General features: G+C 43.0%; 1 protein-coding gene across 3 annotated transcripts in view; it reads right to left on the minus strand.

Moving 5' to 3' along the window:
• WDR7 (WD repeat domain 7) overlaps positions 1-18,672 on the minus strand; it is a 301,241-nt gene that overhangs the window by 79,240 nt on the left and 203,329 nt on the right. For all 3 annotated transcript variants that reach the window (XM_060236131.1, XM_060236133.1, XM_060236130.1), the window contains 2 exons: positions 15,323-15,472; positions 12,058-12,140 (listed from right to left, as the gene is read on the minus strand). In XM_060236131.1, the coding sequence (XP_060092114.1) occupies positions 12,058-12,140; positions 15,323-15,472 (233 nt within the window). The remainder of the gene's footprint in view (positions 1-12,057; positions 12,141-15,322; positions 15,473-18,672) is intronic.

The following is an 18,672-nucleotide window of genomic DNA, read 5'->3' on the forward strand; positions in this document are numbered from 1 at the left end:
ACTCTCAGCATATGCTTAATACCTTGTTTGTGAAAATCCACACCGGAAGTTTACAAATGGTTTACACTCAAGCTGAAGATTGGATTTATCGCTTAACCAATTGGCTATTACAAGAGGCGATAATTAGATTACTAAATGTCAATCACAGCCAAACGTTCTAAGCCATAATTGCCAATTGCAAATATAATTAAAATCAAATAATAAAATGAAAATCCAGTTAAGACCTGATGTGCCAGCATGTCACACATCTATCAAAACTATCCACATAAAGTTACACGTAAGTTGGATAGCCGCCTTTAAAGTCGATTGAATGAAGTTTTCTGTCATTTTCCACCATTGCAAATTTAGCCAGTAGACTAGTTACAGGAAATACCCTGTAATTTAGTAAATGGACCAAGACATTTGCCCACCTCCAAAGACAAGGAAAATCCAGGCCATGTTCACAATGGTTATACAAAAGCAAACAATGTGGGAGATCTTAAATATGATTCCCACCATAAGTGTAAACTCAACTATAATGTGTTTGACAGTACCTACCCCTCAATTCCAAAAGTATTCATCATTTGTAATAAAGTAGTTGCAAAGAAGAAAAATACATCTTTAATTTGACAGTATATATCTAAAGCCCATGATCTTGTATTAAAAGGAAATCTGGAAACCTCAGACATGGGACAAACCATTCTAATCTATGCCACTTAACTGAGTCTTAACTTGAATTCTAACTGAAATAAGGTTACCAGGTACCCATTGGCAACCACTGGGTAGCAGGGGAAGCCTACAACAGAATCTCAGCGTTGTTACTGGCAATGTCACTTCCTGCATGTGTTGGAAGTAATGTCTCTTTGGTATCTGGGCAAAAAAACGTAAGGCAGAAGCCATTTTTACCACAGAATTTTTCCCCATATACCAGAGTGTCTCTGTGTTGCTGGCTATGACAGCTGGCCAGCTGATCGGTCTGGGGAGATGACAACCCTAAACTGTAAAAAACAGAAGTAATAAATACACACAGTCTATATATTCCTTTGCCACAAATCTCCAGGATATAAGTCTTTTGGCCTATACTGGTGGTTGTATTTTTCTTCCTTTCTCACAGTACAAGAACTTGTGCGCATGCAATGAAATTAATGAGCAATGAGCTTAGAACAGATAAAAGGAAGTCCTTCTTTACCCAAAGAGTAATCAACACATGGAATTCACTGCCGCAAGAAGTGATGGCAGCTACAGGCATGGACAGCTTCAAGGGGGGACTGGATAAACATATGGAGCAAATATATAGATGGAACACTACGTTTGGGGCAGTGATGCTCTATATTCTTGGTGTTTTTGGGGGGAAGCTATAGTGGGAAGGCTTCTGAAGTTCTGGCCCCACTGGTGGACCTCTTGGTGGCACCTGGGTTTTGGCCACTGTGGACACAGAGTACTGAACTGGATGGGCCATTGGCCTGATCTATCATGGCTTCTCTTATGTTCTTGTTCCCTTACAGCAGAAAGAAGCTTACTAAATCAAAAACCTGAGGAGCCTAAGGCAGTAGTTTATAAAACATACATCCCAAGCAAGTTTAAACAGGCTTTTAGTTTCAAAAATGAGACAGTGAGAAAAAACTGAAAATTGACAAAACTGAGCTAAAAAAAACACGAAACCATTCTAGTTATTCTAGCCAGTACCCCAAATATGTACTCTGTAAAGGAACGAAGAATAATTGGTGGTTGGCCCCTCTTTTCTCAGTAATGCTATAATAGCCTCCAAGGTTTTTGTCTTTCTTTGATCAAGGATATAGTCAATTGGACAGTTACAACTTCTTGCAAAAGGGGAAAAAATAATCCAGTATATAAAGGAATTAACTTGCTTGACTGGAGTGCTACCTAATGGCCATTTATGTGCATAATTATATTGCTCACTTTAGTAGTTAAGAATCTATTACAAAGCAACTGCTTTTGGTTACGTTGTTCACATACAAATCCAACAGAGCTGCTGGCAAATATTTGTGACTTCCTTTGTAGAAGAAAACAAGGTTTGTTAAGTCACCATTTTAAATCAGTATCCTGATAGAGAAATAAAGTCTAAATTCAGAAAAATTCCTGTTCTAGTTTTCAGTACCAGCAGGTCATCATCTATTTTGAGGAAAAGGCTTTTAGACACCTAAGTAATTATTTAGCAGAATTTCAGCTTTTCTATACACCCTATCAAACAAAATGTGTGTGGGGGGGAAATGAAAGCAATGGGTTGGTTTATACATATTGGGGATTTGTGTATTGGGGATTGGTGCACCATTGGTCACCGTATTGTTAGCCGCCCTGAGCCTGCTTCGGCGAGGGAGGGCGGGGTACAAATAAAATTTATTATTATTATTATTATTATTATTATAATATCCTCAATTAGACTGACTGCATCTGCATGAATTTATGAACCTGATTTGTGTCCAGGAGATGGCTTATGCAGCAAGGACAATTGAGCAATTCAGTATCTTCCACACACACCCTAAACACTCAACCAAAGTGCAACAACCCCTCCAATACACTTGTGTGTAATGGTAAAGGGTCATGAGACAGATCAAAAGTTGCTTGAACTGACAGATGAAAACTATCTTTCTTACAGCAGTTGTTGTCGTCATTGCCGCTGCCATCATCATCATCATCATCGAAGAGATTGGATTTCTACCCCACCCCTCACTCAGAGTCTTAGTGGCTTACAATCAACCTTCCCTTCCCCTCCCCACAGCAGACACCCTGTGAGGTAGGTGGGACTGAGAAAGCTCTTTCGAGAACTGCTCTTGAGACAACAGATCTGAGAGAACTTGTGACTGACTCAAAGGTCACACCAGCAGCTGCATGTGGAGGACTGGGGAATCAAACCTATGAGAGCTATGGCTGACCCAAGGCCATTCCAGCAGCTGCAAGTGGAGGAGTGGGGAATCAAACCCATTTCTCCCAGATAACAGTCCGCACACTTAACCACTACACCAAACTGGCTCTTGTAAGCTGCTCTGAGACTCTAATTCAGAGAGAAGGGAATGGTATAAATCTACAATCTTCTTCTTTACAAATCAAAACCAACAAAGTAGCTGCTGAAATAATCAAAGGCTCTTCAGTTTAGCAGAAGTACATGGATGAATTGGGTGCAATCTATTTGCCTCTGTAAGATCCATTAAAACATAGATGAGCATGTGCACTAACTGCATCTGACTGCTATGGGAAAACATCTGCATCTGGCTAACATCTGGTCCCCTCTTTCACATGCAAACACAAGTATTTTCAGCAGGTATTTTCAGCAGGTATTTTCAGCAGGTATTTTCAGCAGTTCCTGTTCAAAGATGATAGCCACTGAATTTTAATCCTGATCATTAAAAAGTATAATTCAGCAATACTCAGACTTTAAAGGTAGGCACATCCTTACACATCTTGCCAAATTAAGCCTTATATAAATCTCAGAAAATGAAAGAAGGCCTTTCTATCCTTAACATTTTCAAAATGTCAAGAGTGACATTACCCTATGCCTAACAGAATTACTACTATTATTTTATTGTTTCAAGCTTCTAGTATTTGTATCTTGTGTTGTAATAGGCACAGAAAATACAGAATGAGCTAGAATGAGAAAACCAAAATATCGGAAGAGATCAGCAATAGTAAAACACTGTAAAGTCAGAAAATGCCATGCAACCAGTGGCTCAAGACAGTAGACTGGAGTGGGCATACCTACAGAAATTCCAATAGAGGGAACAGAGTCTTTCAATTGGCGGCACAAATTAAATGGGATTTGCACTGGCTGATAGACTTTTGGATGGAAATGCACATCTTGATCTTAATACTTCTATAACCAATAAAAAGAAGTGGTGAGGAGTTGGGACTGATTGGATTTCTGCAACTCACATTAGTGTGTGTATGTATATATTTATTTAGGGCCAAGTCTGTCTGTCTGTCTATTGTCTGTCTATGGTGCATCAAATGGCTTTGAAATGTGTACTTTTCAAAAGTGGAGTGTGCTTAAAGTCATATTGGTAACATATCTCTGCTAAAATGAGATAGCTGTATTTATTAAGGGCCAAGTATGTGTGTATGTATGTATATGTATGTGTGTATATTTATTTATTAAGGGTCAAGTGTCTGTCTCTCTGTCTGTGTTTATCGTGCATCAAATGGCTTTGAAATGTGTACTTTTCAAAAGTGGAGTGTTTCAAGAGGCCATATTGGTAACATATGTCTGCTAGAATGAGATAGCTGTATTTATTAAGCGCCAAGGATTGAGCTTCCAAAATTTAACTCATATTTTTGCAACATGATTCAACTCTTTCACAAATGAGTATTCTGGTTTTGATGTACAATAATATATTTCTGAAACAACATCGCTTAGCAGTTTACTTTGAACGTAAAGCTTCTCAGCTCAAGCAATGTCTGGATGAAGGGGTAGTCTTAGCTATGAAGCATTCATGACTGCTCAGGGCCCCTCACAACCTGTAACAGTGGAGGGAAAAACAGAAAGAGCAAGCTCCCACATACTGCTGCTGCCTGTCCCCTTGGCAGCTGGCTTGAAGGCCACTCCTTAGGCTTCGGTCAGCCCCGGTGTGGGTGGTGGTGGAACGGAGCCTTGACTACTGACCACCCCACCAGGTAAACTGTTGCGTTTGGATACTCAGTCTGCAGTCCTACTCTGCAGGGATGACTTTTCTTGTTAACTCCCTGAACAGCTAGGAGACTTGCTGTTTCCCTTCTGAGCTGCTGGGATAGGCAGAAAGGACTGGTGGCACCTACCAAGTCTAGAGTGAGAGCAGTGTCTCTCTGGTATTTTGTAACTTTGTTTAGCAGCAAAACAACCACGACCACCCCGCCCCCCAACAAAAATTCTTGCCTGGGGCTTAGATAAGGACTTTGGACAATCACAGACATATTATTTGGGCTTGACAGATCAGGAAAGGTATGCTGGTGGTAACAGTTCCATATGGCAATTAAAACAGAACTTCCTTGTTACATCTGGCCCAGATGAACGTGCAGTGTAAGAACTGACATGCCGCTACCGAGAACAGGACAGGGCACCTGATCACAAAGGAGTTTGCAGGTCTGCCTGCCATGACAAAACAATCATTTCCAACCTATATTGTGTTAACAGGAAAATTCCAGGATAGAAGAAGAAGACTGCAGATTGGTACCTCGCCCTTCTCTCTGAATCAGAGACTCAGAGCGGCTTACAATCTCCCATATCTTCTCCCCCCACAGCAGACATCCTGTGAGGCGGGTGAGGCTGAGAGGGCTCTCACAGCAGCTGTCCTTTCAAGGACAACTCCTGTGATAGCTATGGCTAACCCAAGGTCATTCCAGCAGCTGTAAGTGGAGGAGTGGGGAATCAAACCTGGTTCTCCCAGATAAGAGTCTGCACACTTAACCACTACACCAAACTGGATAGTTAAGAAGCAGTGGCTAGCAATGATCTATTGCTGGGGTCCCAAACCTTCTTGAGTCTATGGATACCTCTGGTATCCTGACAACTAGGTAGTGGACACAACTATAAAATGGCTGCTGCAGGAGGCAGAGACAGCTACAAAATGGCTGTCGCAGGAGGCAGAGACACACATAAGAGAGCAAGCCCAAGTTCAGGGAAGCAGGGGGAGAGAGAGAGAATGATAGATAGATAAAAAATACACTGAGAAAGAGGAGTGACAGAATAAAACAAATACTGTGGTGGCAGCTCATATTGAAACAATGTTATTTTAAACTATGTGGCCAATCTGATCTACAGTGACCAATTGAAAACCTGCCCCACATTCTGAAAAAAAACTCAGTGGGGGGCACCAAGAAAGGGGTAGGGGGTGCTATGGTGTCCATAGGCAACCCACTGGGGACTCCTGATATCTTACTAGCAGGACAGCTTATGTCCAAGTTCAAATAGGAAGAATCATAGAGTTGAAAGGGACCTCCAGGGTCATCTAGTCCAACCCCCTGCACAATGCAGGAAACTCACAAATACCTCCCCCTAAATTCACAGGATCTTCTTTGCTGTCAGATGGCCATCTAGCCTCTGTTTAAAAACCTCCAAGGAAGGAGAGCCCATCACCTCCCGAGAAAGCTTATTCCACTGAGGAATTGCTCTAACTGTCAGGAAGTTCTTCTTTCTAATGTTGAGCCAGAAACTCTTCTGATTTAATTTCAACCCATTGGTTCTGGTCCTACCTTCTGGGGCAACAGAAAACAATTCCACACCATCCTCTATGTGACAGCCCTTCAAGTATTTAAGATGGTGATCATATCATCTCTTGGCCTCCTCCTCTCCAGGGTAAACATGCCCAGTTCTTTCAACTTTTCTTCATAGGACTTGGTCTCCAGACCCCTCACCATCTTCGTCGCCCAGCTTGTCTATATCCTTCTTAAAATGTGGTGCCCAAAACTGAACACAATCCTCCAGGTGAGGTCTTACCAGAGCAAAGCGATACCATCACTTCAAGTAATCTGGACACTAGACTTCTGTTGATACAGCCCAAAATTGCATTCGCCTCTACAGCTCACTTAGAAGATACCAGTGATTCAATAAAACAGGAAATAATAATAATTAAAATAATGCCAAGGGGGAAAATCAAATGAATCCCCTAGCCATTTGATCAACACAGCAAAGTAGTGGTATTAAAAAAGTATAGTTAGAAGGCTGTATCAACGTGTTCCTATTTGGATTCCTTCCAGAATTACAAAGCAAAATCAGAGGGAAATTTTTATCCCTGGTCTGAAAGCTGTCCTGTCATTAGTAGAATGCTGTATCATTTTTATAGTAGCCATAATCACGTACAGTAAGATATAATGCATGCTATTTAACACAATTTAAAAGGCAATGCATCTCTATTAAACCAGCCACCGGGAGAGAGAATTTTCTCAACCTTAATTCCCCAGCTTGTCTTTGCCTCTGTATTTACATTTCAAGTATGCAATGAACGGGGAAATTTTTAGTGACACTCCTGTTAGGTGCGTTTTCTTCCTCGCTTTTACAGCTTCCTATATCAAAACTGGCCCTCGAGTCATCAGAGCCTATGAGCTGCAGAAACAGTGGTGGGGTTGGGGGTTTTTTGGTAACTCTATGCAACAGGCACAGCAGCCAGTGCACCAGCTTTACTTCTGTTTCCTGCAGCAAAATACGGACAACATTTTTTGTTGTTGTCAAGTTGCAACTGACTTATGACAACGCTGTTTGGTTTTCAAGCCAAGAGCCATTCAGAGATGGTGGTCTGCCACTGCCTGCCCCTGTGTAGCGACCCTTGGCTTCCTTGGAGGTCTCTCATTCAAATTCTAACCGGGGGGGGGGTGGAATTCTAGCAGGAGCTGCTTTGCATGTTAGGCCACACGCCCCTGATGTAGCCAATCCTCCAAGAGCTTACAAGGCTCTTTTTTTGTAAGCTTTAGGAGGATTGGCTACATCAGGGGTGTGTGGCCTAATATGCAAAGGAGCTCCTGCTAGAATTCCACCCGTGCTAACCAGGACCAACCCTGCTTAGCTTCTGAAATCAGATGAGTCTGGTCTATCCTGGGCCATCCAGATCACGGTACGAGCAGTATAGCTACAACTTTTAATGCCAGCGCAAAATGTGTGCGTGAACCCCAATGGAATGAGGCTTTCACCATTACTGAAATTTCTGAAGCTGTGGGCCTGTCAGTCACGTTTTACTTTTACACTGTATAAAAACATACCTGCAGCTATTGTGTTGGCTGCATTAAGCCACTCTGAGGAGAGGTTAAGCCTCAAATACTGAGTTATCAATATTTCATTACGTAAATCACCAGGCATGGTTTTATTATGTGAAAATACTTAATTTTTCCTTTACACAGTGATGGAAGTTCCTCCCTTTAAGGTTATACCCCTGGTTCTGGGTATTTTTTGTATGTTCTTGGAGGATTGGCTACATTAGTAGGCGTGGTCTAATATGCAAAGGAGCTCCTGCTAGAATTCCACCCCAGCGCACATCAACCCGATTCTTTCCACTGAAGATGTCAGGGATTGAACCTGGGACTTCCCACATACCAAACAGATGCTCTGTCACTGAAACACTGTTCCTTTCCCAAAGCAAACCTTGAGATAAGTTATTTAGAACAATTTTTTAAAAAGAACCAATAATGCTTTCCTAGACTTGACAGACTTGAGTTCAAACCACTGCTCAGTCATGAAGTTCACATGATGACTTTAAATCAGTCCCCCGTCTCTCAACGCTAACTACCTTGTAGGGTTGTTGTGAGATTGAAAGGAAAGAAGAGAATCGCTACACTCTCTCCTATGACTTGCTTAGAGGAGAGTAGGGATTATAAATAAAAAACAAAGGGAGCAGGAGTACAGATTGTTCCTTCAATGCACCACTTAGATATTCTTCTGAAATACTGGAAACAAGTTACAGAAGAAGAAGATGATGATATTGGATTTATTTCCCACCCTATACTCTGAATCTCAGAGTGGTCACAATCTCCTTTACCTTCCCCTCCCCCCCACAACAGATACCTGGTGAGGTAGGTGGGGCTAAGAGAGCTCTTACAGCAGCTGCCCTTTCAAGGACAACTCCTACGAAAACTATGGCCGACCCAAGGCCATTCCAACAGGTGCAAGCGGAGGAGTGGGGAATCAAACCCGGTTCTCCCAGATAAGAGTCTGTGCACTTAACCACTACACAAGACTGGCTCTCAGTAGACAAACACCCTGTGAGGTGGGTGGGGCTGAGAGGGCTCTCACAGCAGCTGCCCTTTCAAGGACAACCTCTGCCAGAGCTATGGCTGACCCAAGGCCATTCCAGCAGCTGCAAGGGGAGGAGTGGGGAATCAAACCCGGTTCTCAAAGATAAGAGTCCACACACTTAACCACCACACCAAACTGGCTCTCTGCCATCATGATCTCCTTGCAAGTGTCATCTGGGTGACCAATACCAGAAACAGAGAGTTGAACCCTTGGCCTGATGCAGCACGACTGTTCTGTCCGTGTTTCACAAGACGGGCTTACGATACAATAGCACTAGCGGGGTTTTGGAAGCATGTAAAATTTTCTGCTGCTCCAGACCGCAAGCTCAGAATCTTTGTTAAATAAAATAAAAATCTGACGCTAACCACACATTTCAAATAAATTATTGCACGTCCATAAGAACAAGAAAATTAAATAAAAGCCAAGACTGTGAGATGCTGTGATAAGTGAAACTGAGTCAGCTGCCTTTAGTTCCTTTTACGAATCATGCTAAAAGGCAATTTCATTTCTAATGAAAACTTGTGAACATTGTTTAAACTGACGGGTCACGTGGGAGGAAGCTATTAATTCCAAATAGTAACCAATAGAAACACTGCTGTGTAATATGAACAAAAGGCATGTGTGCTTTCCTAGAAACAAACATGGACTTAAAATATGCGCATTATCAAAGGGCTGCCTGCATCTGACTGCCATGGGAAAACATCTGCCCCTGGCCACATCTGGATCCTCTTTCCCACACAAACAAATTGCGGGAGTGGTATCTGAAAGCAAAGCATGGTAAACTGTAACAGTTGAGCTTTCAGGATATATGAAGGATGGGGTCACAACTGCACAGTGCACAGATCCAGGAAATATGAAAACATTTGGACAGTCGCTACTGTTTAGTACTCCCATGTATTGTTATAACGTGTGCTGCCAGTGGGTCTGAACTGAGTCTCTGTGCTGGCTGTGCAAGTGGTTGTGGTGGGGGCAACAAGAGCCGGCTGCAGGTCACATGACTTCCAGCTAAAAAAATTGAGTAGCATACAGTAGCTCTAGGAACCACAGGAAATTCTATGATAAATCATGGCGTTTCCCACAATTTGCTTGAAAATCTGTGGTTTTACCAGAGAGTGTTGGCCTGTTCCTAGAGCTACCTATTGTCAGGAACAAGTCCCTAACAGTTACGACTGTTGCTTTTACTGGTATTATTTTCTCTGCTTGTTTATGCTCCGTTAGTATCACGTTATTGCCATTGTATTTCTATGATGCACGAACCCCATACTGTAAGTGTATCCACGAGTACAATCCACATCAATTTTTGTAGCCAGCTGGTATTTTGTGTTCTGTGGGATGTTCCAGGCCGGCAGATGGAAGAAGAGCATGGGGAGACACTGCTAATCTAGTTTCCCTGGGCACTGCTGATAGGAACCAACTGATCTGGAGTGTGTGGGATGTGACCTTGACTGGGAGCAGCACTGAGGCCTGGGAAAAGAACTTTTGATTAATTCAAAAGACATTTAGCAAGCATGGGAAAAAGGCCATGTTCCTGTAACCTGTAAGTGCCAGGGGTCAGTCAGTTCAAATCAGTCTGGCAAGACCTGATCTTGCAACGCATGTCATTAGTGTGTGCTTCAAGCGTCATCATTAAAAGCTTCTTTTGAACCAACCTAAGGAGCCTCTCGTGGTTGAACTTGGGCAAAACCTTACACCTTTGTGTCCACTGGAGGCGATGTGATACGACAGCTAGTATTGCAGACCACCCTCCTCCATCTCTGCCCACAGACTTCCTGCTGGTTATCAAGCATCCCTAGATGGTGTGGCATCCCTAGATGGTGGATATGCATTTTCCACAATATGTGAAATTGCAAGCAATCCTTTTTTGAGTTGCTGGAGATCAGATAGACCACGGTGGACATGCAGCCTTCCTGAGCACAGTGTGTATAACTGTGCCTTCACAGGACTCCAGGTTGTTGGGCAACAATGCCATAGACCTTGAATGAAGGCCATTGTGCAGAAACCACTGGCTATATGAACCAGCCCCAGTTTCTCTTGTGAAAGTTCCTTTGAGGCTAACCCTTCTTTCATCAGCTATTTAGTGAATCTGGCTTATCTGAGCAAGTAAATACTTAGGAGTTGTGCTTGACAAATGGGCCTTGCCCAGTCACCATAACAGTGGATGGGATGCTCATTTTTCAATGTCTTCTAGGCACATTTCAGGGAGAGGCTATCCCTTTGCAGGGGGTCTGTCTATATACATAGGCTATCCCTTTGCAGGGGTTCCTTACATGCTCCCCAGATAACAGTGCATTCAGGAGACGAAAATCTTCTCTCCATCCCTGGACCAAGGGAGGCCAGACTGAACTCTACAAGGGCCAGGGTCTTCTCAGTGGCAGTGTCGGTGCTGTGGAACACCCTCCCAGAGGCAATAAGGGCCCTGTGGCATCTTTCCCAATTCCGCAAGGCCTGTAAAACAGAATTATTTTGGCTGCGCTATAACATCTGAGTTGGGAGACAGCTGCCACTTCTAACAGTGACTGAGTAACACCAACTGCTAGAAACCGCGTAACATCTTAAGGACCACCAGTGGATATATAACTGTAACTTTTAAAGAACTAATATTTATTTATTTCTCAAAAATATGAATTTGAATTGCCTGTTGAAGAACGTTTTGAACCCGCCTGTTTTACTCCTGAGTAGCACCAAAGCAAAGCATCTTATTGATACTTTTATTACTTTTACTATTCTGTTTTAACTATGGATAATTTTTGCCATTCAATGTTTAAATTTGTTCAGTTGCTGGGCTTTTTGTTGGCTTGGTGCCGTATAAATAAACTGTACTGTACTGAGTAGCACCATAATGTTTGTATTTTAATGATTTTAGTATTGTATTGTTGATCGTTAGCCACCCTGAGTCAGCTTGCAGAGAGGGTGGGATATAAATTTAAGGTAAATAACCTTAAATTTAAATAACCTTAGTATTGTATTGTAATGTAGTATTTTAATGATTTTAGTATTGTAATGTTGATTGTTAGCCACCCTGAGTCAGCTTGTAGAGAGGGTGGTATATAAATTTAAGGTAAATAAATAAATAGTGACAAGTGAGGATTTGCAATGTTCCCTCTAAGCTGCAGTGTCTTGTGAGCAAAAATTCTACTTTGTGGACTACTGGCATTAAAGTTGTGAGCTACTGCATAAATTAGTGTGCTCTGGGGTCATCCTTCCTGAGCTAAGAAAAAACATGTGTGAGCTGGATGCTAAAAATCTGTGAGCTAGCTCACGCTAACTAAGCTTAGAGGGAACACTGGTGAGGACAGTATTGACACTACACCAAAACCTGCCTATCCCTGGTCTCCACATTTCCATTTCCCCTTTGCTGACCTTCCTACCTGCAGATGGCTGGAAAGCATTCTTGAAGACCTTTCTTCTTGACTAGCGAACCTTCCAGACAGTACATTAGGATGTCCATAACCTGTGTGTAAAAGGTAAAATATAAAATAATTTTAATTACACACAAAAACATTTCACAGCGTTTTTAAAGACCCCTTTAAGACCCTTCGCCAGGGTTGATTTGGCTGATCCGGCTGGCTAGGCAGGTGTCCCCTCCCTCCCTCACCGCTCCATGTGTGTCCCTCCCGAAGCTGCACGCTCGGTGGAAGAGGATGATGGAGTGTACCGTTCTTCGGTCAAGGGTACTCCCTACTTCTCCCATCTCACTCAATCCTTCCAGTTTTTAACACTCATTCAGATGATCCTTCCAAGTTTTGGCCAGTTGCTTTCTCTTCCTAAGTACTGTTTTGGACCTCTGCCCCCCCCCCCCCCCCGTGCTTCCTTCTCACTTTCCATCTTGCCCTAAATGCTACTAATTCCCTTCTCGAGCTCCCTCAAATCTGATTCGTCTTTTTCTCGGCTCCGCTGCATTCCGCTGAAACTCTGATTCGTTTCTGTTATCTGCTAGCCACCTCCCTTTCTGGCTGCCCTTTCTACCATCTTTGTTTTTGATAAGTCACTCTCTTGCTTCTGCTCCGGACACCTTTGCCCCATTCGCCTCCCATTCTGTCCATTCTTCAGTCTTCCCCCCTGCACGCACAATTACAGTCATGTACTCCTGCCATGCTGAAACAGCGAACAAAGAGGAAAATAGGTTCGGTGGGTGCTTCATCTTGTTGTCAAAGGCAACAAGGGGACAGGCAACAAAGGACACAAGGGCAGACAACCTCTGTTCACCTGCAACGGCGATGACGGCTGAGGGAACATTGTCAGTTACAGAAAGACTACCCCCCCCCCCCTCCTTTCAAAATAATATAATTTGAACCGGGCCTCCATCGATTCCCTGGTGTTTTTGGCGAGTACAATGCAGGTCAGATGTGCACTAAGTCTACTTCAACTGGGTACTGACCTACAGCTAATTACTTGTGCAAACAAGCCTTAAGAGACACCTGAGATATTTATGTGGCAAAAAGGACTGGGGACTTTAGGCCCTTAGGCTGCATTCGGAGGGAGTGTTTCATTTGAACCACAATAGCACAAATATGGGAGTCCTTTAGAAGCTCTAAGAGAGATGATGGCTATTAATTTCAGCCTTTAATATGCTACTGAGCTGGTATATATGGAAGGTCTTTCAGACACAGGGTGATTTACATACTTTCTTTGAGCTTATTCATCTCCCCCCTCCAATCATTTATGTGTACAGCCAGTTGCCATATTATATTTGCATAACCTGGAAGTGCTACGGACCTAGAGCTTACACAACTGGCAAAGGTAAGAGGCCTCTCCAGATGTTACAGGAAGTACTTCCTTTTACCTGTTCTAAGCTTACTGCTCATTAGTTTCATTGAGTCCCTAAAGTTCTTGTATTGTGAGAAAGGGAGAAAAGTACTTCTTTCTCTCTACCTTCTCTATCCCATGCATAATTGTGTAAATTTCTCTCACGTCACCCCTCAATCGTAGTTTCTCCAAGCTAAAGCACCCTAATCTCTTTAACCTTTTTTCATAGGGAAGGTGTTTCATCCCCTTAATTGCCCTTTCCTGCACAATTTCTAATTCTATAATATCTTTTTTGAGATAGCGTGACTAGAACTGCACACAATATTCCGAATAAGGCCACACCATAGCTTTATACAGGGGTATTATGATACTGGCTGATTTGTTTTCAGTCCCCTTCTTAATAATCCCCAGCATAGCATTTGCCTTTTTTATTGCAAATGCATACTGAGTCGACATTTTCAGTGAATTATCTACTATAACGCCAATATCTCTTGTCTGGTCAGTTACAGCCAGCTCCCTCCATCAGTATATATTTATAATTAGGATTTTTGGCTCCAATGTGCATTACTTTGGACTTGCCCAGCCTCCATGGATCCTCACAGCAGTGGTGGAGTGGTCAGAGTGTCACCTTGCCCAATGGCAAGTGGACCCCTGATGAAGTGGCTCCCCTTAAACTTTAGACGATGTGTTAAAAACGTTAATGACCTTTTAGTAGCTTGAAAATATAATAGATGTTCCAATATTACTACTGTAATGCAACTAAGAATTATGTTGCATTTAGGGTTGCCATCCTCCAGGTGAGGTCTGGGGATCTCCCTCTTTTCCAACTGATCTCCAGCAGGCAGAGATCAGCTCCCCTGGAGAAAATGCAGTCTGTATTTACATTTAGTATCTACCGTATACCGCCAATAATATGTACAATTTTATGTATACTGTAATTATATATATATATATATATACACACACACATTTATTTTGCAAATGTTTTAATTGTACCTTTTTCCACTTCTGTATTTTTCAAAATTTTGTTTATTTCTTATACAAATTAAATGATAGCCTTAGAGTTGTCTCCTGGCAACCAAGAGTTTTAGACCCAAGTCCGCCACTACCTCACAGTCCTCCCTAGTTCTCATTGTCCGGAACAATTTAGTACCATCTGCAAAGTTAGCTATTTCGCTGCTTACTCTATCTTGCTCCAGAAGGGATGGGACCTTGCAAGTAGATTAACACTAGAGATGTTAAAAGGGGAGTGAGGTAGAGAAGTCAACCCTCTGCAAACCCATGAAATCTTACAGAGCCCCGGAGAAAGTTTTTGTGGGGCAGACCCGAACACTTAACACAATAGCATACATGAAATTTCAATTCCATAATATTCCGAACGGACCAAAGTTTTATGATAAGGCTATTATTTTATTTCAATCGTTTATTTAATGGCTTTCAATGCTGCCTTCTCAGAGTCTTGCTCAAGGTGGCTTATAATTCAAAGAAGTTCTCAGTATAAAAGCAACAAGCTATTATGCCCTGCTCTGTACATTACTGACAGATCAAGATGCAGCGCCATGTTAGTCTGTCAGTAGAAAACAGACAGAGTTCCGTAGCACCCTAAAGACAAACAAAATTTGTGGCAGAGTATGAGATTTCATGAGTTTTTGAAGAACTGAGCAGCGACTCATGAAAGCTCATACCCTGCCACAAGTTTTGTCAGCCTAAGGTGCTACTGAATATTACTGTATCTAGAAGCCCCTGTGATTTGTTTTACCACCATGCGAGCCAAGGAAAAGGCAAAATATTAAAGCCTTTCGGAGTCCAGAAGGCCCCGTGGAATTTTCAGGACCACCAACCTGATTAACCAGAAACACATACGAGAGTCATGAGAGACAGCCTCACCTCCACAATGAGCTCTGCGACATCGGTGGGCATCTTTTCAATAAGTATTTCAATGATCCTTAGAATCTCTCCCTTGGCCCGAGCCAACGTCGTGGTGTGAACGTTCTGCTGAGACTGAGTGTTCGCTTGAAGAGCCGTGTGCCGGTGTACCTACAAGAACAGCAGGGATGCTTATAAAAATTACCGCCATCCTCCGTTTCCACTCTCTGTGGAGTGGCTCCAGTACAGCAGCAATCTTTTGTTTTGCCTTTAAATGCCAATTCTAGACTGTGTTCAGATTAATATTCAGTGATTCCAGATCTTTTCTTCAATTACCGGTATGAACGAGGACTAATATACTGGGGTGGATTCAGTGGCCTCCCAGGACCCGATCTACATGTTTTTTGAGGGGGCAAAATTAAAAAAAAATGATGGCCCTTTATAGGCCCATTCTATCTTATGGATCCATAGAAGAGAATGGACTCCATACCCAATTTGGCACACCCCCCCTCTGGCAGCACCCGGGGCAAGCAGCCCCTCTGCTTCCCCCTAGATCTGGCCCTGTGGCCTCCCTCCAGTCTAAGGAGCCTTCTGCCAACTTTAAACGATTCTCCCTCCAGTGGAAAAGCCAATTAAGGGGGAGGAAGGCTTTAAACATGAATGAAAAGTAAAGACGTGGTGTAAATACTTAAATAAATAAATACATAGGCTAGAACCCTCCCAATTATGACTAAAACACTGAGCAAAAAAAGAAACCATGATGAGACTGATTCAAAACGCCTTTATGTACTGTGATTTAACCATTTAATCTGTGACACATACATAGAAAAGGGCAGAAAGGTGGGAATATAAATTTTTGTAAACCACGACGACTGCAATATCCAGGCTTCCAACAGCTCTGGACAACTGTGCAGTTCCAAAATCAGTTTTCAGAAATGTGCTAAATTAAAGCTGGGAGGCAGGAAGAATCCGTTGCAAGGCAAATCAAACTATACTTGGGACCATGGGACATGACTATACAAAAAGCCGTATTGGCCAGCGACTGTAGTATGATGGGGGATTGGGTGAGACTGAATTAAAAAGTTGGTGGATCTAACCCAATGTATACAGGAGAGGGGACCCCCAAAGATTAAACTATTTGACTTCTAAAGCGTGGTTTGCTATATGTGCACAGAGATAGAGAGACAGAAACAGACACACAGAGGGAGAGAGACAGAGAAAGCGGATTTTCAGTTTATTTTCTAGCACTAAATCCACATTCATTTTATCTAGTGCAGTTTGGAGTTGGAAGAGCTTTCCTGATTTTAAGGATCAGTACTGACTATTTGTCCCAAGTGATCAGAATTACCCAAGGGCTCTCCTCTAACACTTCTCCTTTGTGGTCTAGGCATGATGAAACACAAAAGGCACTGACAAGAAATAAGCATCTTTATTCTGCATAAAATTAATCAGAAACTGAAATAACTTCTCTCACTTGAGTACCATAATAAGCAACTCACATTAAAACAATAATGAATTTCTAAGTGGATTCTCAAGGTGAGTCAATGTCGATTAGCAAGGATTTAATGTGCGCTGGCATCCCAGTCGGGTGGTTAAACATATAAAAAAAGCAACACCATATTAAGTTTTATTATTTTAATGCATGTTTATGGGGCAGTTTTCATATCTCCCTATTCTGTATTGATTAGTCTGAAGAGTCCTCAAAGCTGCAACGCTGGAAAGGGTGCTGGGCTGCCAAACCCCACAGTTCAGCATCCTAAACGTGATCTGCAAACAAAAGTGGGAAGCCGCAAGTTACGGGAATACATTTGAGGTTCTTCATGCTGGCTTTCTGTCTCTGAAACCCTTTGGGGGGGTGAATTGCTACAATTTCCCTCGTATCTTTGGGTTACAACTTATAATTTTTCAAATGAAAATTGATAACTTTGGTTCTTTCATGGTGCAATCCTATGTAGAGTTGGCGGTGGGAAGTGCTGTAAAGTCACCGTTGACTTACAGCATCCCCGTTAAGGTTTTCAAGTCAAGGTGGTTTGCCATTGCCTGCCTCTTCAAGGACACCCTGGACTTCCTTGGTGGTCTCCCATCTAAACAGGGCTGACCTGGCTTCGCTGCCAAGACAGGATGAGATCAGGCTAGCCTGGGCCGTTACTGCAGTCTAAACCAAAAGAAATCAATGCATTACGGACTGAACAGGATTGCACTGCCAAAGCCAGATGGACTTGGGAGGGGCTGTGGCTCGGTGGAAGAGCCTCTACTTTGCACGCAGAAGGTCTCAGGTTCAATCCCGGATCTCCAGCTGAACGGACCAAGGGGTAGGTGATGCCACACGTCAGTTTCTGCAAGGATTTAACATGGCTCAGGTGATGTCTGGATGTACTATAAGACCTTTCTTTTGAGCGGGCATTTACCGCCCAAAGAATGCACATGGGAAAAGTGGACTATATTTGCAGTTCTGCTTGCAGTTATAAGGTTCATCATAATGTTAGCGATGACTTGCACAGGCGCTAGGTCCACGTACCATAAGAGATCGTTAGCAGCAGTGTCATGGATGTGGAGGGACATTTCACACCTCTAACTATACATCTCGGACTGTGGCCTGTTTACTTGAAGCTACAGAATCTGTGAGAGGCACTGAGAGCCAGTTTGGTGTAATGGTTAAGTGTGCGGACTCCTATCTGGGAGAACCGAATTTGATTCCCCACTCCTTCACCTGCAGCTGCTGGAATGGCCTTGGGTTAGCCATAGCTATTGCAGGAGTTGTCCTTGACAGGGCAGCTGCTGTGAGAGCCCTCTCAGCCTTACCCACCTCACAGGGTGTCAGTTGTGGGGAGGAGGGGAGAAGATATAGGAGATAGTAAGCTACTCTGAGTCTCTGATTCAGATAGAAGGGTGGGGTATAAATCTGCATTCTTCTTCTTCTTCTAGACAATGGCAGTGATGCTCTGTCTTCTTGGGCAGTAATGCTCTGTCTGAAAGCCAATTTGGTGCAGTGGTTAAGTGTGTGGACTCTTAACTGGGTGAACCAGGTTTGATTCCCCACTCCTCCACTTGCACCTGCTGCAATGGCCTTGGGTTAGCCATAGCTCTCACAGGAGTTGTCCTTGAAAGGACAGCTGCCGTGAGAGCTCTCTCAGCCCCACCCACCTCACAGGGTGTTTGTTGTGGGGGAGGAAGATAAAGGAGATTGTGAGCCACTCTGAGACTCTTGAGTGAAGAGTCAGAGATAAATCCAATATCATCTTCTTCTGAGAATCTGCCCATTACACGTTTACAAAGCGCTGCCACCGGTTCTAGTTCCTTATTCTGAGAATGTGTAAAACAGCTGTCTGCAAATGTGTGCTCTCTATGGTGGCTTCCACCATGTGGAATGG

Source organism: Heteronotia binoei, chromosome 4, assembly GCF_032191835.1.
Source record: "Heteronotia binoei isolate CCM8104 ecotype False Entrance Well chromosome 4, APGP_CSIRO_Hbin_v1, whole genome shotgun sequence".
Lineage (NCBI taxonomy): Eukaryota > Metazoa > Chordata > Lepidosauria > Squamata > Gekkonidae > Heteronotia > Heteronotia binoei.